The sequence below is a fragment of the Panthera uncia genome, chromosome C2 (genome assembly GCF_023721935.1).
Source record: "Panthera uncia isolate 11264 chromosome C2, Puncia_PCG_1.0, whole genome shotgun sequence".
NCBI classification, from domain to species: domain Eukaryota; kingdom Metazoa; phylum Chordata; class Mammalia; order Carnivora; family Felidae; genus Panthera; species Panthera uncia.
In genome coordinates, this window is record NC_064810.1 from 59,150,316 (window position 1) to 59,177,581 (window position 27,266).

General features: G+C 42.7%; 2 protein-coding genes across 3 annotated transcripts in view; one reads left to right on the forward strand and one right to left on the reverse strand.

Moving 5' to 3' along the window:
* Window positions 1-12: 12 nt before the first annotated feature.
* On the forward strand, window positions 13-9,338 carry ZDHHC23 (zinc finger DHHC-type palmitoyltransferase 23). Its single transcript, XM_049629414.1, has 4 exons — window positions 13-167; window positions 2,153-2,863; window positions 4,340-4,507; window positions 6,638-9,338. Exons 1-4 carry the CDS (start codon window positions 16-18, stop codon window positions 6,903-6,905), a joined length of 1,299 nt encoding a protein of 432 aa, XP_049485371.1. The 5' UTR covers window positions 13-15; the 3' UTR covers window positions 6,906-9,338.
* A 2,407-nt stretch (window positions 9,339-11,745) lies between these two features.
* Window positions 11,746-27,266, reverse strand: part of CCDC191 (coiled-coil domain containing 191) — an 89,259-nt gene continuing 73,738 nt past the window's right edge. For both annotated transcript variants that reach the window (XM_049629356.1, XM_049629357.1), the window contains one exon: window positions 11,746-13,157. In XM_049629356.1, coding sequence (XP_049485313.1) covers window positions 13,013-13,157 — 145 coding nt within the window. In that variant the 3' untranslated portion in view covers window positions 11,746-13,012. The remainder of the gene's footprint in view (window positions 13,158-27,266) is intronic.

Genomic DNA, 27,266 nt, shown 5'->3' on the forward strand with positions numbered 1-27,266 from the left:
GAAATCGTGACACAGATGGGCAGTATGAAGCCAGTGAAGACAAACAAAGCGGAAGAACCTGAATTGGAGCCCCTGTGCTGCTGCGAGTACATAGATCGAAATGGGGAAAAGAACCACGTGGCTGCCTGTTTGTGCGATTGCCAAGATCTCGATGAAGGGTGCGATAGGTAAGGGCGGAGTGTTTCTTGATGCTGACCCCCTGGCCGTTTTGAGAACTACCATGCATACTTTAAGCTTAGCCATCCACAACACTAGAATTTGCTACCGATGCTGTTTCCAAGGGTCTGAAATAGTCGTCTTTTATGTCAAGTGTGAGGGTTTTGTAAAGATGAATTATTGGGTAGTGCACAACTGCACAACTGTCTATTCGGCTCAGTTTAGTAGCACATAATTATTTTTTTCATTTTTAAAGGGAGAAGATGATGGAGAGAACAGGCAAATAAAGGGATAGTGGCAAGTTAAATGTATAAAAAAATAAAGTACAGACCCGCAGAATCCGTACATTTAAAACGAACACATTAGTACCAGAAAGTGCTTACATTCTCAGTGGTCTCAGCATCTAGCGACCAACTACTCGAGGATGGACTGCACCTGGCCACAAAGGGTCTTGAGGGCAAAGGATCACTTTCCTGCTGTTGGAACTGGTCTTGCCAGAAGGCCCTCCCTCCCCCGACTGGCTGTTTTCAGCATGGGCAGCAACACAGTCTTGACCGATATTATTGTATTTGGATTTTGTTTTCACCATTAATGCCCAGTGTTGGAAATTACTATCCAAAAAATGATTTTTAACATCAGTGAGAAAAATTTTGTGCCCAACAGTAATAACAGGTTTTATCCATTTTCTAAATAATTATGTATCTAAAAACTGTTGCCATATGGAAAGCATAATGTGGGAAAAGAATAAGGATGTTTGGGAAGTTGCTTTTCCCTTTAATAATTATATCTGGTTAAAAAAGTCACCACAGAGGCACATTGTTGACTTAGAGCTTGGTGCATCCATCTTGACATGAAAAGTGTTCTTGGGACATTGTAGTTTAGAGCCCTGAAGACCCCATAGTCCTTTTGTAATTTTTCCTTGATAGTGTCTGTAGTCTTTTTTACAGGTGTTTTTAAATGGACTCAGTCCAAAGTCCATACTGAGAAAATAGAGCACTCTGCTTTAATGAATGGAAAAATGATGCTGTTTCCACAACTTCCATCAGTCGAGACCACAGCTCTTCCATTAACCTTCCAGCTCTTCCTCTCTCCTAGCCCTTGAGACCTGGGCTGTTGCTGCGTTCTCTCCTTACCTGTCTCTGGAGATAGGCTCCCGGTCTTTCCACTGTCCTGCTGCTCAGTACCACTCCCATGTAGTTATCTCCCCTCAACGTTCAAGGTGTTGCCTTACGTTTCCAAATTATCTACGGTCAGAGTTATTCCTTGAGCTGATCGTTGTCTTAGGAGCCCAAGTGTGCAAAAAATATGTACAAATACTGCGTGTCCACGAGGCTTAGTCGTTTTTCTCTTACCGGTTTGATCTCCACTCTTAGGCAGCCCCCTGGCCTTGCTGGACAGGTTTACTCCTTGGCACAGGACAGGTTTGTGCTGTACATGTGCCTCTGCATTGGGCGGCCTCCCTGCCTCCTGTCCCCCCCCAGCTCCCCACACCAGTGCCAGCCAGCCGTGGAGATCAGGCACCAAGCCCACGTTTGTTCACAGAGACCCATCTAGAGACTCCACCCGGAAGTGTTTCCTCTGAGCACTCCTCAGTATTTGCCCACAAGAGTTCATTAGGCGATTTTGCTGCTTTGTCCTGAGATTTCCTGAATTCCCATGTTGTCTTTGCAACTAGATTGTGAATTGTTTTGAGGATCTTAAGTCTCTATACGCCCCCAAACGTAAACAGTACTTGTACAGAATATGTGTGTATTCCTACATATTTGCTTCCTGGAGAAGTGGTTTTTAACTGTTACATTTCTAAACGGTAGCTAGTCTCTTTCGTATTAAAAAATGATATGTGATCCGAAAAGCTCATGTTTAGTAGTATAGAAGTAGAATACTTGGCCTTTGGCCTCTTTTATCATTTATCCTGCTGTTTGGCCTGTGGTGTTGAGTGTTTTTTTGTTTAGCAAACCCCATGTGAAGTGCCTTCTTTTTGTGCTCTTCTGAATAGATGGATTACATGTAAATCCGTGCAGCCGGAGACTTGTGAAAGAATCATGGATACTATTTCTGATCGCCTCCGAATTCCTTGGCTTAGGGGAGCCAAAAAAGTTAACATTAGCATCATTCCCCCGCTCGTCCTACTGCCCGTCTTCCTCCGCGTGGCTTCCTGGCATTTCCTCCTGGGGGGGGTGGTTTTGACCTCCCTTCCTGTGCTGGCTCTGTGGTACTACTACCTCACTCACAGAAGGAAAGAACAGACTCTGTTTTTCCTGAGCCTCGGACTGTTCTCTCTGGGCTACATGTACTATGTGTTCCTGCAGGAAGTGGTCCCTAAAGGGCGTGTGGGACCCACTCAGCTGGCTCTTCTTACCTGCGGGTTATTTCTGATACTCTTAGCCTTGTACAGAGCCAAGAAGAATCCAGGCTACCTCAGAAATCCAGCAAGCAATGACAGACCTCTAAGCAGCGGCCAGACTGAATGCCTGACCAGAAAAGGGCAGGAGAAGACCAAAGGGTTCCCGGGCACAGAATCATCGGGTAGTCTCAACAACCGCACGCTGAAGGATGAGCCTAAGGGCTCTTCCAGGGTGTTGGTTGGAAGCCCTACCAAGGTCAAGGAGGACTGGTGTGCCAAGTGCCAGCTGGTGCGACCAGCGCGGGCGTGGCATTGCCGGATCTGTGGCATCTGTGTGAGGAGAATGGATCATCACTGTGTCTGGTATGTTGGGAAAATCTGGTGGCTTGCAGAGTGTAAATTCACGTGAGACTCTAGCTGTGTTTGCTCCTCCTTTGCGCCACCCTAAAATCTCACTCGTTCCCAGCTTTACACCTTGCAGATATTTGTGTGCTGGCATGATATTCCCACTGAGTCACCAGCTTCCCAGTCTCACAGATGTAGTCCCCTCAGTCATTTCCTGAAGGGTGGTGGTGGTGTTGTTGCTACTTTGCTTTTCCCTTCTTAGCTGTCCCTCTGTTACCTTCTCCTTCCTGCAAGAGAAGTATCTGCAGTCGAATGGTGTTTTTTAAAAAAAGAAGGGATCAGAATCCGTATAGGCACGTTTCCCTGTGCTGTGCCTTTTGAACACAGAGCTCAAGAAAGTGTTCCCATATTTGTAGGTGACCCTGTCCCCTCACCATCCATCCTTTACCATTCTGATGACTCCTGGTCTGCATTGTTGAGGGAAGGCCCTACCAGGTACCGGGTACCTTCCTGTTTTGTTATTTGTAGAGTGGTGGGCGCTTTTTTTTTTTTTTAAGTTTTATTTATTTATTTATTTTGAGACAAAGAGCAGGGAGAGGGCAGAGAGACAGGGAGAGAGAGAATCCAAGCAGACTCAGTGCCATCAGCGCAGAGCCTGACGTGGGGCTTGATCCCACAAACCATGAGATCGGGAGTCGGACACCCAAGTGACTGAGCCACCTAGGTGCCGTGAAAGTTGGGCTTTTTTGGTACCTTCCAGCTGGCCAGTGCCAAACTAGGACACCCATACTGTATGAAGTGCAACTTTTGAAGACAGTGTTGCTGTTTCACTGAGCGAATCTAAAATGGTGTAGTTGATTCTGAATGCTGTAAGTAGTGCGTTTGCTGCTCTGTAGCTCTCGAGGCACTTGTGGTCAGGGAATTATGCTTTTTATGGCTAGGATGCTGAGGATTCTGGTCATGTAGCCTGCCCCCTCGCCCATAGAAGGGGACGTAGGGGAGGAGGAGGGTGCAGCAAGGCCAGGAGGGCTGGGAATGGACCTCAAGTCTGAAATATTTGCACCAAAAGGAGCAGCAAACAAGGGGCTCTTTGTGAGCAGGGTTTCTGCAGGCCCTTGTACACCTTTAGTCTACACTCTTAGATTCTTACATCTTGTTATGACCTGGAACTATTTGAGGGATTTTTTTTTTTCCCTTTTAAACAACAAGGCCTCTGTGAACAAATGGTTCCAGAGAAACATTTGGTGATAGTGGCTGTGGGGGAATTGGTCTGCAAACCTATAAACCAGCAGTTTGTTGGCCATAGAGGCAAGGCCCCCCTTCTTTTTCATTGAACTGTACTTGATCTACAACGTTATATTACTTTCAGGTGCACAGCGTAGTGATTCAGCATTTATGTCCATTATGAAATGATCACCATGATGAATCTAGCTACCATCTGTATCGAGAACTTTTTAAAATGTTTGCTTTTTCTTTCCCTTATGCTGTTTTGAGGATAAATAGCTGTGTTGGAGAATCAAATCATCAAGCATTTATACTTGCCCTTTCGATCTTCTTGCTAACTTCGGTGTATGGGATAACACTGACCTTGGACACCATTTGTAGAGATAGAAGTGTCTTCACAGCTCTCTTCTATTGTCCTGGAGTTTACGCAGATTACAGGTGAGATGTGGCTGCCGTAGCACAAAGGCCCATAGAAGAGGGAACAGATGTTGCCGTTAATGTAAGGGGCTGTGATTTGCTGCCACGTCAGTTTTTAACCAAAACATGGGACAGGTTATCGGATGCTGGGTATCCTTGAAATTGCCAACCGAATTGTGCAGTGGACAGGTGTGTTTCTCTAGGGTGCTGACCGTTGACCCTTACAGACTGAGGAACTAGTACACTGCAGGGAGGGCTGGGCTCAGGCAGGGAAGTCCGGAGTCAGATAGATGACCACGTGCATGGCCAAGGTAGCAGTAGTGAAACTAAAGCCATAAAGGAGCGGTCCCAGGGTATGTGTGTGGTCTATTTTGTCATAGATTGTCAAGGCAAGACAATCTTGCCTCCCTTTGTTGTGGCTTTCTCATGCTCTTTAGCCCTATCTGGATTTATTGCTTCTGATCCTTTTGTGGTGTGCTCACAATTTCTGTAACATTTCTTTACTTTGTAACCTCCATTGGTTTTTCCTGTTCTACTTTTTAAAATATCACCACTCATGATTACTGTGGTATCTAGGTCACAATTTCCTTTGTTAGGTTGGGGCACATTTATATATTGTGGAGATCTCCATGCTTTGTGGGAAGCCGGGGTTTTGCAGCTTTGGCCGTAGCCAGCCCCTCCCCAGAGCGCTGTGGGCCCCCTGCCTGTGTTCTTTGCGTCCTCTCTTCCACCTTTTCCTCTGAGGAGGATGCTGTGTGGGGTCTGTGGTCCCCAGTCTGAGCTAGGACAGCTCTGCCCCATGGTCCTTGTCTGTCTGTCTGTGTCTGTCTTTCTTTCTCTCTTTTTTCTTTTCTTTCTTTCTTCATTTTCGAGAGACAGAGTGTGTGCAGGTAAGGGGCAGAGAGAGAGGGAGACACAGAATCCGAAGCAGGCTCCAGGCTCTGAGCTGTCAGCACAGAGCCTGACACGGGGCTCAAACCCACGAACTGTGAGATCATGACCTGAGCCAAAGTCGGACGCTTAACAGACTGAGCCACCCAGGCACCCTCCTTTTCTTTCTTCTTACTCTTTGTTTTCAGAACAATCCCCGCTTTCCCTACATAGTGCCTCTGTGGAGGTATTTGTTTACATTAGTTTGTGGCCAGATCTCCTGTTGCTATTCTCCATCTAGAGGTTTGTGAGCATTAGTAGAATAGATTGGTCCTCCTCCTCAGGGCCAATTCCTTTTCTTTCTGTACTGAGAGTGTTAGTAGGTTGTGAAATGTGGGTGATAAAGTCCCAAAGCAGGGATAAAGTCCCAAAGCAAAGACCACGTCTTTGTGTTGCTAAGCATGAGTTTTGTGAGCTTTCTGGGGGCCACTGACATGGAATGAGGAACATGGTCCGCCGTTGGTACTCACCCTCCATACAAGTGCTTCATGTCACCCCATTGAGCCTGGTTTTCCTCATCTCTGGTGAGTTAATCATCTCTGAGTCACTTTCAGCTTAACAAATGAAGATTCCTTGGGATGGGTTCATTTCCAGCTGACCCTTCATTTGCAAATATTTGAAAAGAGTCAACTGGCAGACATTAATCAGTAGCCTCTCCTCGCAGTCTGACTGATGAGCTGAAAGGAGCTTTCTTGTCCGGTGTGATTCTGTTGGCTTGAGGAGGCTGGATTTATAGACATCAGGACCTGTAGCGGTTTGTGTCCATCAATGTTGTACTGATCGTACTGACAAAATGGGGATGCAGGGCCTTAGCACTGTTCCTGCGTTCCCACCCACAGCTTCCTGGAGGATGTTTGTAGCAGTATCTGCTCAGTTAAGAACGATTTTGGAATTGTTCATTCATTCGATAGATTTGGGATGCTGTTCTGTGAGGCACTGTGTTGGTCGCATGGGGGACACCAAATACAAAAACGTCCTTGCTACTGTAATACAACATTCTAGAAAAAGAGGCACCGATAATTATAGCATAAAATAGGACATGGGAATAGTTCTGTGTTAAGTGTTCTGGTGTCCTGAGGGTGGAAAAGTATCTTCCAATCAGGATAACTGGGGAAGGCACCAGAGTCCTTCGTAACGAGTACTGCGCGTGTCAAATGTTAGAATGGTGCCACTTACCCACCGAAGAGATTGGTAGTCCTGACCCGCCCTTTCTCCTCCCAGCTCAGCGTTGTCCTTCACCTGCGTGTGGTACTCTGTGATCATCACGGCGGGCATGGCCTACATCTTCCTCATCCAGCTGATAAACATCAGTTACAACGTCACCGAGAGGGAAGTCCAGCAGGCCCTTCGACAGAAGACGGGGCGCCGGCTCCTCTGTGGGCTCATCGTGGACACAGGCCAGTACAACCGGGGCTTCCTGCGGAACTGGTACCAGTTCTCCACCCTGGGTGCCCACCCCTTCCACCACCCTGCCGAAGACATTGTCTGAAGTGCCTTCTGTGTGGCTCTGCGAGGGGCGGCCCCTCCCTCTGCTCCCTCCCATTGTACACTTCAGTGTCCACGCAGGATGTTCGTTTTTATCCCCAGTTTCCTAAAGGCTGTATAGGGCCATGCTCAGGTTTAGACATTGGACTGGGAAGAAATGAAGTTTCCTGACTTCAACCTAAGAGATTTTTTTATCGAAGCAGTAAAAGTAGAGCCATTCTTTTCCAGTCACCTTGTTAACTAACTCAGTCACCATGTGGAAAAGGATGTGGATTGCTAATGCACAGATTGATAGAAGCAGTTCCCATCCATTACTAGGGGAGAAAGAGTTTGGATTAGGGTAGTTTCCAGTCCCTCTTTCAATTCCTGATAGCCATGTGACCCTTAGTTGAGTCACCTCCCCGAGTCTCAGGTTCATCTGTAAAGTGGGGGTACTAATAGCACCTGCCCTGGCTTACCTCACAGTCGTGAGGGTCGTGCGAGGGATGGGGTATGTGGAAAGCACTGGAAAATGACTAAAGCACTCAACAGGTATGAAGTATTATTAGGAAGGTTCTAAGACTGAGAAAACTGTTTATAGATCAGAATACTGAAGCCAAAAGTATCAGAGTAATCCACTTTCAGCTTTTCAGAATGGAAGAAAGATCCTGAAATACCATATTGTACAGTTATGGCAACTTCTCTCTTTGAAGTATTAGACATTAACTACTCAAACGGGGTAGAGGATGACCAGATGGATTTACACGATCTTCTGATCTTGAAGGGACACTTGATAACAGTTACGATTACTGGTCGTGTAGTATACGCTGGTCTTGAATTCAGGTGATGAGTCCTTGTTTTTCATCTTATTTCTTATACATTTATTCTCTTTGGATTTACTCTACATAACTCCAAACTCCAATAGCCATTACTGTTTTTTCCCCTCTTTCCATGCTTCACCTGGGAAGGTGCTAGAGCACTTAGGATGAGGCTGGAAGAGGAGAACAGACACCCCGTGGGGAGCATTTTACCCTCTTTCCTGGGTAGAGTGGCTGGTTACTATCAAGGGCTTGATTTTTTTTTTTTCTCATGTAAGTAATTCAGACACTGTCGTTACAGCACTCAGTTGCAAAAACCAGTCTTCTGGCATTCACAATTCTTCTGGCATGACCTCTCTGAGGAATTGACTGACATCTTCCTACTTGCACATTACTTCTCATTCACCGTTCCCTAGACAAAAGTATCTCACTTGGAGAGAAGAAACAGGGTATATGTGGTTTCCATTAATTAATGGACTACGATTCCTCCCTAGCTCTTCCTAAAATAATAAGTTGTCTCTTTAATTGTATCTTTAAACTGAAAATGTACAGAAGATTAAGTACTTATAGAGAATGGGTCTATTCTGCCATGGAATTAGGATAAGGCGATTTTGGATGGGGAAAATACCATCTTGAATTATTTGGCTTTATACGTGTACTTATTTTGCAATCCCAAAGAAAATTCATGAATCCTTAAATTTGCTTTGGCTTATAGCTTCATATAGGGGAAATATTGCCAGCTTTTCCCGTCTTTCTGTGCATGCTGCCGTAGTAAGAGGTTTATAAATGTCGAGAGGAAATACTGCTCCTTCCTGCAACTTTCCCTCTGGAGCTGGCACCGTCCCTAGTTCTGCCATGAAACGAAGTTGTCCTTAAGACACTCACCACATTTTTATATCAGGCTGGTCGCTGCTCTCCCCAGAGATGGATTGTTTAACCAATGAGAGGCTCCGTATTCCCCTGGGACGAGCCAAAGAGCAAGTCTGGGTATGTTAGCAGTCTGTGGTTTCTACAGTGATGCCCTTGCCCTGGCCCAGAGTCAAGCATTCGTTTGGAGTTAACGTTGGATCTGATAGGACTGATTCTTTTCTGTGTGAGTTCGAGAGAGTAATGATGTCAGGGACAGCACATGTGGCCAGAAACCTCTATTTGTCATCTCTTAAACACCAGATGTGTAGGCAACTGATTGTCTAAACAGTTGATGATAGAATTCATAGAAATGTTAGCATAGTCGGTAATATGAGCCTCTTGCTAAATCTTTAACAACCATCAAAACCAGACACAAAGAGGAGTAGTCCCCAAAAGACCAGGGTCATGTGGGAGGATTGAGAGCGACTGCCATCTTCATAACCACGCAGCCTTCGAGTTTATCCGCATGGGGCCTCTGAGGCTCCCTCACCTGCAGGGCTCCTTATATATTATTCTGGCTGGTGGGAACTAAGAGGCTTGTTTTAAGTTCCTCGAGATCTTCATGATTGGTGTTTTTCAGAAGAAAGCTCAAACTTTTGAAAACTTCAGTGGTTTAGTGGGGGTAAAAGCCTACTGAAATATTTGCACCAAAAGGAGCAGCAAACAAGGGGCTCTTTTGTGAGCAGGGTTTCTGCAGGCCCTCGTACACCTTTAGTCTACACTCCTAGATTCTTACATCTTGTTATGACCTGGAACTATTTGAGGGATTTTTTTTTTTTTCCCTTTTAAACGACAAGGCCTCTGTGAACAAATGGTTCCAGAGAAACATTTGGTGATAGTGGCCGTGGGGGAATTGGTCTGCAAACCTATAAACCAGCAGTTTGTTGGCCATAGAGGCAAGGCCCCCCTTCCCATCCTCAGCCTGTTAATGAACATATTGGATATGGAGCTTTATAAATGAGCTTCTACAATCGTGGTCATGCCATTGTGTATCATTCCTAGGGAAGAGAAATGAGTCCATTTGGAGGATTTAAGGGAAAAAGTAGTTAAGGATCGGGATTGCATGAAAGGAGAAAGTCCTTCAGTATTTAAAATGTTTTTTATGATACCCAGAGAGTACTTTGTGGTTACGGCGGAGCCCCCTGAAATGAACTGACCTTTAATAAGCCTTAAGTGAGTTTTAGGGACACTGCTGCTCACCTCACCTCAGCCACCTCTGTGTCTGCTTATGATGCTGGAAATCTTTGCCATTCAAGTAGTGTTGTCCTTTGGTGAATGAAGTAATTGTTATCTTCCACTGTGCCACCTGCCTAGCAGAAAGGCTGCTACAAACTTTCTCTTATGCAATAGTCCTTGGTACTTCTAATATTTTTAGTAAGAGAAAATTTTCTATACTAGAATCTTCCACTGCCAGAAAACAATGCCAGTAAGGTTCGCTGGAATACTGACCATCTGCTTAATAGACTAATTTCCTTTGGGTAGGAAATTAGCTTTTTATTACAAAACTAATATAAGCAAAAATACGACATCTAGAAGCACAGTCTTAATCAGGATGTTTAACAATGTTTTGTGAGCTTTAAGGGTCTCTTTAGATGAGGTAAGTGGGTTTATAGAACTTCATTTGAGCCATATTTTGGTACCCTGAATTTGAAAAAAAGAGAATTTCCTCAAGCATGGGATGGTAGAGACTTTTGCTTGAGGCACCTGTGTGGAATCTGGTTTTCTGCCACGTTATATCAAACACTGCCAAGGTGATGCAGGGGGAGAATGAGAGCTGTGCTTCGTGCTGAATAAAATCCCCTATGTTCTCCCCGGCGTTTGCTGTGGTGAATAGACACTTCTTGCAAAATCAGCTAAATGTAATCTTGTTGCTCATGGGCTGTTAACCTCACTTCAGTCGGCACCAAGTGCTTCACTGTAGTTTTAGCAGCAAAGACCCAGTGGTTAATGGAGACAATTTTCTTAGAGGTTGTGGCCATTTCTGGCTACATTTCTGAGTTGGGCTTTTGACTTCCTGCTACTCCAGCCTTCCTGGTGGCACCTTTACTCCTAGAGAATTCATACTTTAAAGGCAAAGCTTTAAAAGCAAAGCTAGTCTGTTCTGGTTCCCAGTGCGACAGACATCCTGTATTTCTTCCCACGGCACCACTGCCAAGAAGTCACGTCACAGAACTTGGGAGCTCAACCTGCTGCGGGCCTATGGTCTGGGGGGTTGGATGGTTTGAGTTGTTGGGGGCGGTGGAGCCATTTCACTTGATTACATTTCTGGGTCTGATGTTAGACTAAAGGACACCCAGGAATGTTTACTATTCAATGTTTAATGTAACTGGCCCAGCAATGTGCGAGGGGATTCCCGACGCCAACTCTGGAGGCTACGGGCTAAACGTTTTGCACTGTTTTTATACTTGTGTTCATATCCTCTTATCACCTCAGACTCAGACACAAGGCCTTTTAAGTGGAGATTTAAAAAATTACTGCCATTTATGTAAAATAATGTACTGTGACCGAGTTGCTTAAATAGAAAATAAAGTGCTTTCTTTAAGGGAAATGGTGTTTCTTAGTGTGTCTCCTGAACTGTTTTGCTGTAAGGGAAGCCTGTGTCAGAGCTGGGCGGCTGCTTTGGCCACTGAGGGGTCCCTGTCCTGTGACCTAAGTTACCCCTAGCCCTGGACTGTCCTTTTCCTGCCGGTTACATTTTCTAGTTTTATAGGCCAGGCATCCTGCTTATTTGGACATTCTGTCAGCAGTAATATTTCTAATGTCTTAGGATAGTCCAGCAAGAAGCAGAGGTCACTGACAAAGTGATTTTCCCGTGTGTCTTTAGAAGGTTCCCGAAATAGGTAAAAAGTCCTCACTGGCCCAGTCACAATATGGGTTGCTAAAGACTCACTGTCTAATTTGATGCTTGAGGTGAAGGAGAAATAAAGGAACGCTTAAGAGAGAAAACCTAAGCTTTATGAGATTTACTTGGGCCCTTGGCATGTTGACTTAAGGGGCTCATCCTTCCTTATCTGCAGGCCTGGCACTGCCCTAAAGTTGATATTTGGCATCTGGGTGCTAATGGTCACCAGGGTTCTGTGCTGCACCACACGCAAGGGTGGTGGAGGGTGATTTGGTTGGAAAGAGATTAAGCACGAGTTCGTTTCAGTCCCACTTTCTTTGGTGCCTATTGGTCTTAAAAAGAGTTTTTAGCTGACACCTGGATACTCACATGAAAGGAAAGGATGCATGGGGACAGGGACTCTGTAGAAGAAATAAAGTTCGGTCGAGGGCGTTTTGTCAGTTCTGAGTAAATCCTCACATGTGTTCCGGAGACAAAGGATGGGGGTGGCTGTGCAGCACGTCCCTTCTAGGGAGCGAGAGACAACAGCGGTTTCTTGAACAGCAAACGCGGTTTTATTTTACCAGCTTAAAATTTCCAGTTACCAAACAACAGTAGTGACCTCGGAGCTGCAAGGGGCCTTCTGGTTTTACTGGGTGCCCTTCTCTATTATACTTAGATTTGTTACAGTAAACCTGTTGTTTGTGAGGAAGTGTTTTTTTCTAGCATGTAATTCAGACAGTCCACAGGAGAGCATTTTTCAGTGTTTATAGTCTTCTGCACCTTAAAGGTAAATCCTTCTTTGAATCAGAGAGAAGTATCTCCGTACATGGATCAAACTGAGCTGAAGACTAGAAGACAGACCGGGTGTATTACCTAGAAGCCGCAGCTGTGAGCATGAACACACACGTTAACGAACTTCCAGACTGCTTCTGATGGAGCTGTCGGCTTTTGGAATCCCCTTCACGCTGGTCAGGATGCTCCAAAAGGAGGGATCTCCGATGCCGCAGTTTCTCTGAAATGAGGGTCCGCTGCCGGCCCTTTGCCACAGCTGCATGGAAGTCCATCTGATACGTGCTCTTCCATCAGGGGTGGGCAGAAGGATGGGGCCTTGCAGCATGTCTATTGCTGATGCTGACCTTCTAGATAACTGAGCACCTGTGACTCCTTTTCCAAATACTCGCTACCTTTCAATTCTATCGAAGGTACATTTGTCAACGACCAATGTTAAACCATAAGGACACGTTTTCCTTCAAAGACTCAGGCAAGCAAACACTTGTCCCCTTTTAAAGTTTATGATGCTAAAAATATATAGGATACATTTGAACAGTTGAGCTTTAGACTGTTCTTCTGAATGCTCCTGCTGTGATAAATGCTTTAATGAATTAGCAATCCAAGAAGAGTCAAAGAAGGAAGTGAAAATTCCCCAGATAATTCCTCCAGTCCAAGAAGTATTTGACAGAACACAAAGCAGGCATATGCACGTATGTGCGGATGGCCATCCCACATGCCGCACTGCACGTGCACACCGTCCCCCAAGGACTCCTGGGACACGAGGGCCTGCGTCTGCTGCTGCCACGGGAGTCACGGTGGTGCGGGCATCTGGAAGTCCGGGAGAATTTCAGCTACCTTCCTGCGGAGTTGCTTTCGCCTTTCTTCTTTTATTCTTTCCTCTTTCATAGAGTTTGCAAACTTCTTCCACGTCTGAAATGTGATCCAGAGAATCCTCCTTTAAAAATAAAAAGTAAAAAAAGGTAAAACACCAAGGGAAAAGTTTACTTTCCATCAGTAGAAGAATAATTCTTTGAATAAAATGTTATATAAGAAATACGGAGATCAGAATCGGAATTCAGACAGTGAGAAGTGCTATGAAGAAAATTAAGCAGTGAAACAGGATGGAGTGACTGATGGGTTTTTATTTTTCATCCAGGGGTCAGGGAAACCCTCTCTGAGGTGACATTTGAGTGGAGCACCCAGTGGCCTCTGAAAATGCAGGCCATGAGACATTCCCGGGTGATGTGGTCACAGCCTGCACCTTGTGCTCAAGACAGAACCAGTGGACCGAGGGCTCCAGCAGCCAAACACCTCAAGGCAAAGATGCTGGAAACGCAAGTGCAGTACCACAGTCACAGATTGAGTCCCAGGCACTTAGACGTATGGGCATACTTCATTTTATTGCATTTCACAGATACTGCATTTTTTATAAACTGAAGGTTTATGGCAGCAACCCTGCACTGAGCCAAGTCAGTCGGCTCTGCTTTTCCAATAGCATTTACTTATACTTCGTGTTTCTATGGTGCATGTTGGTAATTCTCACAATATTTCAGGCATTTTCATTATCACAGTATTTGTTATGGTGATCTGGGATCAGTGACCTTTGATACTAACATTGTAACTGGGGCACCACAACCCATGCACAGACAAGGCGGCACACTTAAGTGATAAACGTGCGTGTTCTGACTGCTCGACTAGCCGTTTCCCCATCCCTCTCCTTCACCTCAGGCCTCCCTATTCCATGAGACACAACAATATTGAAATGAGGTCAGTTAATAACTGGCCTCCATGTGTTCAAGTGAAAGGAAGAGTCGCATGCCTCTCACTGCAAATCAGAAGCTAGAAATGATTAAGCTTAGTGAGGAAGACATGTCTAAAGCCAAAAGAAGCCAAAAGCTAGGCGCCTTTTGCCAAATAGCCAAGTTGTGAATGCAAAGGAAAAGTTCTTGAAATTAAGATGCTTTTCCAGTGAACACGGGAATACTAGGAAACCAAAACAGCCTTATTGCTGATACGGAGAAAGTCTGACTAGTCTGGATAGAAGATCACACCAACCATGACATTCTCTTCAGCCAAAGCTTAAGCCACAGTAAGGCCCTAACTCAATTCTAGTTAGGCTGACAAGGATGAGGAAGCTGCAGAAGAAAAGTTGGAAGCTAGCAGAAGGTGGTTCCTGAGGTTTAAGGGGAAAATCCTCTCCATGACATAAAAGTGTGCAGTGAAGCAGCAGGTGCTGATGTAGAAGCTGCAGGGGGTTATCTGGAAGGTCTAACTCAGATCAGTCATGAAGGTGGTAGCCATGCTAAACAACAGATTTTCAACGTAGATAAAACAGTCTCATTTTGGAAGAAGACACCGTCCAGGATTTTCTTAGAGGAAGTCAGTGCCTGGCTTCAGAGCTTCAAAGGACAGGCTGACTCTCTCGTTAGGAGATAAGGCAAGTGGCGACTTGAAGTTGAAGCCAGTGCTCACTGACCATTCCAAGAACCCTAGGGCCTGTAAGAATTCTGCTAAATCCACTCTGCTTGTGCTCTGTAAATGGGACAACGAAGCCTGGACGGCAGCACATCTGTTAACAGCATGGTTTACTGAATATTTTAAACTCACTGTTGAGATCTATTGCTCAGAAAAAAAGATTCCTGGCAAAATATGACTGCTGACAATGCACTTGGTCGCCCAAGAGCTCTGAAGGAGACGGACAGTGAGACTAATGTTTTCATACCTCTTAACACAACATCCATTCTGCAGCCCATAGATCAAGGAGTAATTTTGACTTTCACATCTTATTACCTAAGAAATACATTTCTTAGGGGCGCCTGGGTGGCTCAGTCGGGTTGAGGATCCAACTCTTGATTTCGGCTCAGGTCATGATCCTAGGGTTGTGGGATCAAGCCCTGCATTGGGCTCTGTGCTGAGTGTGAAACCTTCTTAAGATTCTCCCTCTCCCCCTGCCCCTTCCACTTTCTCTCTCTAAAATAAAAAACAAAAAATAAACATTTCTTAGGGCTGTACCTGCCATAGATAGTGATTCCTCTGATGGATCTGGGCAAAGTAAATTAACCTTCTGAAAAGGAGTCACTATTCTAGAGGTCATTAAGAACATTTGTGATTCACGGGAAGAGATCAAAATATCAGCATTTGTAGGAGTTTGGTAGAAGCTGATTCCAACCCTCTTGGGTGACTTTGTGGGGTTCAAGACTTGAGTGGAGGAAGTAACTGCAGATGGCGTAGAAACAGCAAGAGAACTAGAATCACAAGTGGAGCCTGAAGATGGGACTGAATTGCTGCCATCTCATATAACGCTTTAATGGATGAGGAGTTGCTTCTTATGGATAAGCAGAGAAAGTGGTTTCTTGAGATGGGATCTACCCCTGTAAAGATTCCAAGAAGACTGTTGAAACAACAAAGGATTTAGAATAGGACATAAACTTGGTTGATAAAGCAGTGGCAGGGGATCAGAAGATCGACCCCAATTAAAAAAAATTTTTTTTTAATGCTTATTTTTGAGAGACAGAGAGTGCATGTGAGCTGTGGAGTTGCAGAGAGAGGGAGACACAGAATCTGAAGCAGGCTCCAGGCTCTGAGCTGTCAGCACAGAGCCCAGCGCGGGGCTCAAACTCCCAAACTGCGAGATCAGGACCTGAGCTGAAGTCAGATGCTCAACTGACTGAGCCATCGACCCCAAATTTGAAAGAAGTTCTACTGTGAGTAAAATGTTATCAAACAGCATCATGTGCCACAGAAGAAATTGTTTGGGAGGGGAAGAGTCAGTTGATGCAGCAAACTTCACTGTTGTCTTAAGAAATTGCTACAGCCACCCCGGCCTTCATCAACCACCACCCTGATCAGTCAGCAATCATTAACATTGAGGCAGTTCCTCTACCAGCGAAAAGATTATGACTCCCTAAAAGCTCAGATGATGGTCAGCCTTTTTTAGCAATAAAGTGTTTTTAAATAAGGTATGTACATTTTTTTTGAAGACATAGAATTCTATTGCATATTTAATACAGTGTAAACATAACTTTTAGAAGTACTGGGAAACTAAAAAATTCATTTGACTCATTGTGATATTTGCTTTATTGCAGTGGCCTAGAATGGAACCCACAGGATCTCTGAGGTGTGTCTGTATATAGTTTAAAAAGGCCACTGGTAACATCACCTCCAGTAACAAAAACAGCCTTGAATTTCAGTTGAGAAAAGATTACCCTGATGCCAATTTCTGGAATCACAGTTTTGGAGGGTCACATGTTGCATCTAGGGAGACCTGCAGTGGCCTTTTAGGATAACACAACTACCTGCACACTGGGAATGAGAAGGTAAGCCAGATGGTCTCTGCCCACACAGGGAGTTAACCTGGTGAACAGATCAGTGCAGTGAGGAGCTACCATGGTACAGATAGGCACAGGGTACCCACCAGTCTTGTGGTGAGAAGCATCTGAAATTTTTGAAAGAGAATGAACGGAGTTTTTGTCAGACAAAAGGCTTTTCTAGAAGACGGCATGTCTTGAGTAAAGACAAAGAGGCAAGAACAGCATGGTGTGTAGAAGGAATTACAAATAGAGTTATGTTGTGGAAACAAAAATGCAGAGTAGCTAAGTTTATATTTTCACAACTAGAGGCATAGATGGGATTTATTCTGGCTTCTTGACTCTCTCACAAAACCCTAGAAGGCATCACAGTACCCATTAGTTCCGTGGCTGATGGTTATTTGCTCTTTCTGATATTGGTGATTTTTGTTGGTGGAAGTTAAGCACAAAAAGGCTTCAAGGAGTGCAACTACATTTGCTTTCTTCCTTCTCCTATCCAGTCCTCCATCTACTGTCCTCAGCTGTCTGGCCACCCAGGCCTCGACCCTGTCTTCCGACTCTTACCTCTGTTCACATCTTTCTCCTGGCTCCCCTCCCCCCTTTCTGACTTGTACATTTTATCTCCTACTGTTCTGCCCTAATGGAAATGGTCTGCCCCTCGAGAAAAATCTTCCTAGACTATCTTTGCCTGCATTTATCTTTCTTTCCTCTGAACTCCTCTTACAGCACATGGTAACAATCATTGGTTTGGCACTTATTTATGGTCTGTATGTAAGCATGTATCTATCTACTCTTCATTTTCTGCTGAATTATGGGAGCCAGACACCATGTTATTAGGCATTTTTATGCTTGGCAAGTATGTCTTGATAGATGACATGTGCATGTATTGTGTTAACAAATGTGTTGTGAGTCACCAATATAAGAATTCTTAACGTGAGGTCCACAGATTCTTTGACATTTTGTGTAACATTGTATGAGATGTGCATATGCCCATTTCTGGGGGTGTAGTAGGTCTGTGACTGTTATTCCTATGAAGGGGCCTATCATTCCAAAATGCTTCAGAGCTATAGTACTGAGGCAATATCAGAAATGTAAGTACTTCTCTGTCACTTGTTACAGTCTTTGTTTTAAAGTTTATTTTGGGCGCTTGGGTGGCTCAGTCAGCTAAGCATCTGACTCTTGATTTCAGCTCAGGTCATGATCTCACGGTTCATGAGTTTGAGTCCCATGCTGGGCTCTGTGCTGACAGCACATAGCCTGCTTAGGACTCTCTCTCTCCTTCTCTCTCTACCCCTCCCCAGTTTGTGCTCTCTTTCTCTCTCAAAATAAATAAACAACAAAAAATAAACTATATTTTGTCTGCTGTAAGTATTGCTACCCTGGCTTTCTTTTCACTTCCATTTGCATGATAAATGTTTCTCCACCCCCTCATTTTCAATCTGCAAGTGTCTTTAGGTCTGAAATGAGTCTCTTAAAGGCAGCATATAGATAGGTCTTGCTTTTTTATCCATTCTATCCTATGTCTTTTGATTAGAGCATTTAGTCCATTACATTAAAAGTAATTATTGATAAGTATGTACTTATTGCCATTTTGTTACTTGTTTCATGGTTATTTTTGCAGTTCTTCTCTGCTCCTTTCTTCTCTTGCTCTCCTCTCATGGTGTACTGGCTTTCTTTAGTGACATACTTGGATTCATTTCTCTTTATTTTTTGCATATCTATTACCAGGTATCGATTTGTGGTCACTGTTAGGTTTATATATAACATCTTCTGCATATAGCAGTCTGTATTAAATTGATGGTCACTTAAGTTTAGAACCCATTCTAAAAGCATTAAATTTAAAAAATAAAAATAAGGGGAACCTGGGTGGCTTGGTCGGTTAAGCATCCAACTTCAGCTCAGATCATCTCATGGGTCCTGAGTTCAAGCCCCACATCGAGCTCTGTGCTGAGGGCTCAGAGCCTGGAGCCTGCTTCTGATTCTGTGTCTCACTCTCTCTGTACCCCTCCCCCATTTGTACTCTGTCTCTCTCTCTCTCAAAAATAAACATTAAAAAGAATACAAGTAAAAAAAAAAAAATAAAAGTACTAAATTTTTATCTACCCCACCTTGGTTTAGGTATATTGTGTGATACTTCACATTTTTTAATTTTGTGAATCTCTTGACCAATTTTTAAAAAATGATTATTTTTGAGAAAGAGCATGAGCGGGAGAGGGGCAGAGAGAGAGGGAGACAGGATCTGAAGTAGGCTCTGTGCTGACAGCAGAACGCCTGCTGCGAGGCTTGAACTCACGAACCATGAGATCATGACCTCAGCCGAAGTTGGATGCTTAACTGAGCCATCCAGGTGCCTGTCTTGACTGATTTTTATAGATATGCTTAATTTTACTGCTTTTGTGCTTCCTGCTTTTCTTACTCCTGCTTATGGTCTTTCCTTTCCACTCAAAGAGTTCCCTTTAACAGTTCTTGTAGGGCTGGTTTAGTGGTGATGAATTTCTTTAATTTTTGTTTTGGTCTGGGAAACTCTATCTCTCCCATTCTGAATGATGGCCTTATTGGATAGAATATTGGTAGTTGTAGATTTTTTTCCTTTTACCACTTTGAATGTATCATACCACTCCCTTCTGGTCTGCAATACTTCTGCTAAAAGATCAGCTGATAGCCTTATGGGGTTTTCCTTGAATGTAACTTTTCTTTTGCTGATTTTAAAACTCTCTTTATCACTACTCTTTGCCATTTTAATTACCATGTGTTATGGCAGAGACAAAGAAGTGTACTACCTAATCATAAAGGGAACAATCCAGCAAGAAGATATAACAATTAATTATGCACCCAACAAGAGAACACCTAAATACATAAAGCAGCTAATAACAAACATAAAGGAAGTAATCAATAGTAATACAATAATAGTAGGGGACCTTAACACCCCCCACTTTTATCAATGGATAGATCATCCAAACAGAAAATCAAAGAAACAATAGCTTGGAATGACATATTGGACCGGATGGATCTAACAGATATATTCAGAACATTCCATCCTAAAACAGCAGAATACATATTCTTTTCAAGTGTACATGGAACATTCTCCAGAGCAGATCAGATGTTAGGCCACAAACCAAGTCTCAACAAATTCAAAACGATCAAAGTCATACCATGCATCTTTTCTGACCACGATGCCATGAAATTAGAAATCCACCACATGAAAAAATCTGGAAAGACCACAAATACATGGAGGTTAAATAACATGCTACTAAACAATGAAAGAGTCAATGAAGAAATCAAACAGGAAGTCAAAAAATACATGGAGGCAAATGAAAATGAAAATAGAATGGTTCAAAATGTTTGGGATGTAGCCAGAGCTGTTCTGAGAGGGAAGTTTATACAGCACAGACGTACTTCAAAAAGCAAGAAAAATCTCAAATAAACAACGTAACCTTACACATAAGGGAGCTACAACAAGAAGAACAAACAAAGCCCAAACCAGAAGGAAATAAGAAAGGCTAGAGCAGAAATAAATGACATAGAAACTAAAACACAAAACAAAAACACAAGAAACAACACAACAGAATACATCAGTGAAACCAGGAGATCATTCTTTGAAAAGATCAACAAAATTGATAAACCTTTACCCAGGCTCATTAAAAAAAAAAAAAAAAAAAAAAAGGACTCAAAATCAGAAATGAAAGAGGAGAAATAACAACCAATAGCACAGAAATACAAAGGATTATAATACTATGAAAAACCATATGCCACCAAATTGCACAACCTAGAAGAAATGTGTAAATTCCTAGAAACATAGAAAATTTGAACAGACCAGTTACCAGCAATGAAATTGTATCAGTAAAAAATTCCCAACAAACAAATGTCCAGGACCAGACAAACTCACAGGTGAGTTCGACCAAACATTTAAAGAGTTGATAACCTATTCTTCTCAAACTATTCCAAAAAATAGTAGAGGAAAGAAAGCTTCCAAATTCATTTTATGAGGCCAGTATTAAACACATACCAAAACAAGATAAATACAATACAAAAAAAGAGAACTAAAGGCCAATCTCTGATGAACATAAATACAAAAATCCTCAAAATACTAGCAAACTGAATCCAACAATACATTAAAAAAAACATTCACCACAATCAAGTGGTATTTATTCCAGTGATGCAAGGGTGGTTCAATATGTGCAAATCAGTGTGATACATCATATCACTAAGAGAAAGGATAAAAACCATATGATCATTTTGGTAGATGCAGAGAAAGCACTTGACAAAGCAGGACATTCATTCATGATAAAAACCCTCAACAAAGTAGGTTTAGAGGGAACATACTTCAACGTAATAAAGGCCGTATGTGGAAAACCCACAAATAACATAATGGTGAAACACTGAGAGCTTTTCCCTTAAGATCAGGAAATAAGAGAAGGATGTCCATTCTCACCATTTTTGTTCAACATAATATTGTTGAACACAGCAATCAGTCAAGAAAAAGCAATCAGTCACAGCAATCAGATAAGAAAAATAAAAAACATCAAAATTGGTAAGGAAGAAGTAAAACTTTCACTATTTGAAGATGATTGATACTATCTATAGAAAACCCTCAAGACCCAACCAAAAAACTAGAACTGATAAATGAATTTATTAAGGTCACAGGATACAAATTCAATATACAGAAATCCATGGCATCTCTATACACTGACAATGAAGTAGCAGAAAGAAATTAAGAAAACAATCCCATTTACAAGTACACCAAAAATAATAAAATACCTAGGAATAAACTAAGGAAGTGAAAGACCTGTACTCTGAAAACTAAACATGCATGAAAGAAATTGAAGATTACACAAACAAATGGAAAGATATTCCATGCTTATGAATTGGGAGAACAAAACAGATTTAATGCAATCCCTATCAAAATACCAACAGCATTTTTCACAAAACTGGAACAGATAATCCAAAAATTTGTATAGAACCACAAAAGACTGAATAGCCAAAGCAGTCTTGAAAAAGAAGAACAAAACTGAAGGTATCACAATCCCAGATTTCAAAATATACTACAAAGCTGTGGTAATCAAAACAGAATGGAACTGGCACAAAAATAGACACACAGATCAATGGAACAAAATAGAGAACTCAGAAGTAAACCCATGATTATATGGGCAGTTAATCTTCAACAAAGGAGGCAAGAATATACAATGGCAAAAAGTCTCTTCAATAAACTGGGTAAACTGGACAGTTTATGCAAAAGAAAGAAACTGGACCACTTTCTTACACCATACACAAAAATTCAACATGGATTAAAGACCTAAATGTGAGTCCTGAAACCATGAAAATCCTAGAAGAGAGCACAGGCAGTAATTTCTTGGATATCAGCCATAGCAACATTTTTCTAGATATGTCTCCTAAGGCAAGGGAAACAAAAGCAAAAAGAAACTATTGGGACTACATCAAAATAAAAAGCTTCTGCAAAGAAAACAATCAACAAAACAAAAAGAAAACTTATTGAATGGAGAAGATATTTGTAAATGATATATCAAATAAGGGGTTAGTACCCAAAATATATAAAGAACTTATACAATTACACACACACACACACTCCAATTTAAAAATGGACAGAAGACATGAAAGACACATTTCTCCAAAGAAGACATACAGATGGCAAACTGGCACATTAAAAGATGCTCAGCATCACTCATTATCAGGGAAATGCAATCCAAACCACAATGAAATATCACCTCACACCTGTCAGAATGGCTAAAATTGAAAACCCAAGAAACAACAAATATGGGCGAGGATGTAGAGAAAAAAGGAACCCTTGTGCACTGTTGGGAATGCAAACTAGTGTAACCACTGAAAAACAGTATGGAGGTTCTTACCACAATTGAAAACGGAACTACCTTATGATCTAGTAATTCCACTACTGGGTATTTACCAAAAGTGTGAAAACACTAATTTGAAATTATATGCACCCCTATGTTTATTGCAGCATTATTTACAATAGCCACAGTATGGGGGCACCTGGGTGGCTCAGTTGGTTAAGTGTCCAACTTTGGCTCTGGTCATCGTCTCACGGTTCGTGGGTTCAAGCCCCGTGTTGGGCTCTGTGCTGACAGCTCAGAGCCTGGAACTGCTTCAGATTCTGTGTCTCCCTCTCTCTCTGCCCCTCCCCCATTCATGCTCTGTTTCTGTCTCAAAAATAAAGAAACATAAAAAAATTTAGAAACAAAAAAACAATAGCCACATTATGGAAGCAACACAAGTGTCCATCAGTAGATGAATAGAGAGGATGTGGTATATATATGATGAAATATTTATGAAGGCCATAAAAAAGAATGAAATCTTGCCATTTGCAACAACATGGATGGATCTAGAGGGTACAATGCTAAGTGAAATAAGTCAGAGAAAGACAAATACCACGATTTCACTTACATGTGGAAAACAAAACAAAGAAAAAAGGAGACAAACAGCTCCCTCCTGCAGGCTCTTAAATATAAAGAACTGGTGGTTACCAGAGGGGAGAGGGGTATGGGAATGGATAATACAGGTGAAGGGGATTAAGGGTGCACTTATTGTTATGAGCCCTGAGTAATGTATAGAATTGTTGAATCACTATATTGTACATCTGAAACTAACACTATATGTTAATTATACTGGAATTAAAAGAAAATAAAACAATGAGGATAACAATAATTGCTTAATCATGGAGATGTCACTTATCCAATGCCATCACATATGTAAAACAAATAGAATAGTATCTATAGTATAAAAATATAAATATATACCGGTTCATCGGAGAGGCACTGGACAAGCATACAGCTGAGCTCTAACTGCAGAACTACACAGGAAGTAGTGATAATGAGACACTTAGGTCTGGCTGACATCTCATCCCCACCAAGTATAAAATTCCAGATTTATAAAATTAGAAATCTATATGTAATTATAAAGTAATATATTGAGAATTGATACAGATATATAAGATTATACCTCATGCTCTTATTAGGATCATCTGACAGAATTACTGCAACTTTAAGGTGAGGCCTCACACTTACAAATGTCTCTCTTTCCTTCTCTTTCACCCACAGCTTTTCTAGACAATATTCTTTCATTCATATAACATTGAATAAGAACTTTGAATATCAACTTGTTAAAGGTCCTTTTAAAAGACCCGTGACTAAATTACAGTGTCATTCCTGTAAGAAAATCCGTTCATTTATGTACCAAGTATCTACTGTGCACCCGTGTACTGGGCATTGTCACACACTGAAAACACAGTAGTGAGCCAGATGTGGCCCTTCCACTGCTGGAAGGGACAGACAATAAATGTGTAAACAATAAATTATGTAATTTCAGAGAGTCTCAAGTGCTATGAAGAAAACAGGGCATGTCAGTGGATAGACAGGAGATGGGGTGGTCAGGGAGGTGCATTGATCCAGGTCATGTGAAAACTGTGAAGCAGACGTGAGGTTTGTCTGAGGAACACCAGGAGGCCAATGGGGCTGGTGCCCGGGGAATGGAGCAAAGAGCGAAGCCATGAATTTTCTGCGACGCTTTTATATCAAATAGACACTGGTCGAGAATTTATTTCTTGTTGAATGTGTGGATTCCCACATTGATTTCATAACTGAATATTCAGTGAATAGGACCACTATTTTACTACTATATTTTATAGTTTACATTGAATTAGATTGAATTAGAAAACTGGGGAAGGAGATGGATATAGCAAGAAGAGAATGGTTTGGAGTCAGAAAGCCTGAATCAGAGGCCAGGCTCCACCATTTGTTATTTGTGTGCCTTGGGCAGTTTACCTACCTGCTTGTAGCTTCAGTCTCCTTGCCTGAAAAGGGAAACACTGACACTGCACCCCACCCTCTGGTGTGTGCGAAAGCCCTCTCTTAGCTGTCCTGTGCGGCCGCCCCAATAAGTCTCTCAGTCTGTACATGGCAGCCGAGAAACAGAAAGAAAAGTGGACAAACAACATGTTTAATAACAACACATTAATAATGACAGTAAACAAAACATAGCTATTATTTGGGGCTAAGCATGCACTAAGTGAGGTACTGTGTTAGCCTGTTTAGTCTTCTCAACAACTCCCTAAGATTGGTTCTGTTGTTATTCTCATTTTACAAACAGGGAATGAGGAGGCTTCAAAAGGTTATTTGTCCAGGGTCACATGAGGAAACTTCAGCCTTCAAACTGAAGTGTTTATTCGAAGGCAAATCCTCTGAGTACCCTTTCTCATTGCTTACTTTTATTTTATTTTATTTTTATTTTAATTAGTTTATTTATCTACTAGTCTTTTTTTTATTTTTGAGAGAGAGAGAGAGAGAGAGAGAGAGAGAGAGAGAGAGAGAGAGAATGCGAGCAGGGGAGGAACAGAGAGAGAGGAAGACTCCAAAGAGAGAGGAAGAATCCAAAGCAGGCTCTGTGCTGGGGACCTGGGTGGCTCAGTCGGTTAAGCATCTGACTTCAACTCAGGTCATGATCTCGCAGCTTGTGAGTTCGAGCCCCGCGCTGGGCTCTGTGCTGATGGCTCAGAGCCTGGAGCCTGCTTCGGATTCTGTCTCCCTAACTCTCTGCTCCTCCCCTGTTCACACTCTGTCTCTCCCTTTCTCTCAAAAATAGAGGTTAAAAAAAAATTAAATGTTCAAAGCAGGCTCTGTGCTGTCAGCACAGAGCCTGACTTGGGGCTCAAACTCATGAACCACGAGATCATGACATGAGCTGAAGTCGGACGTTTAACCGACTGAGCCACCCAGGCGCCCCTCATTGCTTATTTTATTTTAGACAAAATTAGAATCAACTTACTGAGGTTTTCCCAGCCCACAGATTTCAGTAACCTGTAAATTAAACAAGGGTGAGCAGGCTTTGTTGGTGGTGGGCACCCGAGCAGCAACAAGATAGGAACACTTTTATAAAAACCATACACTCACATAGGCACATACACACAAATGAAAACAAAGCAACCAAAAATGAATCTGGGTGTAATGAGGAAAGGGTCACTTTTCTACCTACACAACAATCTTGCCACCTCAGAGCTTGGAGATATATGCCCACCACATTATGCTCATAAGCAATGACAACCGATCACCAAAACATAGGTCATTTATTTACTCTCAAAGGGAAGTATGTAATGAAATTTAGAACATTTCTATCCAAAATGCCTGAAAGTAGAAAACCAAGAAAAAACTTACATAGAATAGCTTATTCTGCAAGGACACTGGACTAAATGAAACATCACTGTATTATAAAAATATGGCAATGTGATTTCACTTATATAAAGTTCCAAACCAGGCAACATGAAATTATAGCCTTGAAGGCTTCATCCTTAGGTTAAAGGGAAAAGAAACACAAGGCAGTGCTTTTTTTTTTTTTTTTTATTAAATTTTTTTTCAATGTTTATTTTTGAGAGAAAGAAAGATGGAGCGCGAGCAGGGGAGGGGCAGAGAGAGAGAGGGAGACACAGAATCCGAAGCAGGCTCCAGGCTCCCAGCTGTCAGCACAGAGCCCGACGTGGGGCTCAAACTCATGGATGGTAAGATCATGACTGGGGCTGAAGTCGGATGCTCAATTGACTGAGCCACTCAGGTGCCCCAGGATGTGCTCATTATTTAAAAGTCAGGAGAGTAGTTTACCTTTAGGAGGGAAGGGCAGGGCTTGCAATTAGGAAGTTGCCCGTGGGGATTTGTAGGGGCCAGCAATGTCCTGTTTCTTGACCTGAGTGATGATGACACGAGTGTCCAATTCACAGTAATTCAGTAGGCTGTATTTGTATGATTAAGCACACTTTTCTATATTTGTGTTATATTTCACAATAAATGTTAAAATAATTGAACTTAAAAGATAAACCTTGGGGCGCCTGGGTGGCTCAGTCGGTTGGGCGGCCGACTTCGGCTCAGGTCATGATCTCACGGTCCGTGAGTTCGAGCCCCGCGTCGGGCTCTGTGCTGACAACTCAGAGCCTGGAGCCTGTTTCAGATTCTGTGTCTCCCTCTCGCTGACCCTCCCCTGTTCATGCTCTGTCTCTCTCTGTCTCAAAAATAAACAAAATGTTAAAAAAAAAAAAAAAATTAAAAAAAAAAAGATAAACCTTTATGACTAATAAAGTATACGATACATTTTGCTCAGGTGTGTTTCATGGATTTCCTATCATTTTATCCTCTGGGAAGCCCCTGTGAGGTAGAGAGGTGGAGAGGGCAGGCATCCTCCTCCTCCTCATTTTAAGACTGGGACCCTGGAGCTCTAGGAGTTCACTGCCTTGCCTTCGTCCTTGTAGTCAGTGGGCAAGCTAGGACTCTCACCCTTCTCTGGTATCTTCGAGTGTCCAGCTCTCCTAGCCCCCACCTCATCTTTCAGACATATTCTGGGCATAGAATATACTCCAGAGCAGGGGTGCCTGGGTGGCTTAGCCGGTTAAGTATCTGACTCTTAATTTTAGCTCTGGTCATGATCTTAGGGTGGTGAGATTGATCCCTGTGTCAGGCTCCATGCTGAGTGTGGAATGTGCTTAAGATTCTCTCTCCCTCTCTCTCTGCCTCCAACTCGTGTCTTGATTGCTGTTTTTCTTTCTATAAAATAATAAAAAAAAAAAAGGGGCGGGGGGGCTCCTGGGTGGCTCCTGAGTGTCTGACTCTTGATTTACGCTCAGGGCATGATCTCACCATTTCTGAGATCTAGTCACACATCGGTCGGGCTCCATGCTGTCAATGTGGAGCCTGCTGGGGATTCTCTCTCTGCCCCTTCCCCGCTCATGTTCTCTCTCTCAAAATAAA

What these genes read in the sequence shown, in the direction of transcription:
- ZDHHC23 (XM_049629414.1), top strand. Translation starts at nt 16, where the DNA reads ATGGGCAGTATGAAGCCAGTGAAGACAAACAAAGCGGAAGAACCTGAA. An exon ending in ATGGATCATCACTGTGTCTG is followed by an intron (nt 2,864 to 4,339) that starts GTATGTTGGGAA and finishes TGCTGTTTTGAG; the next exon opens with GATAAATAGCTGTGTTGGAG. An exon ending in GGAGTTTACGCAGATTACAG is followed by an intron (nt 4,508 to 6,637) that starts GTGAGATGTGGC and finishes TTCTCCTCCCAG; the next exon opens with CTCAGCGTTGTCCTTCACCT.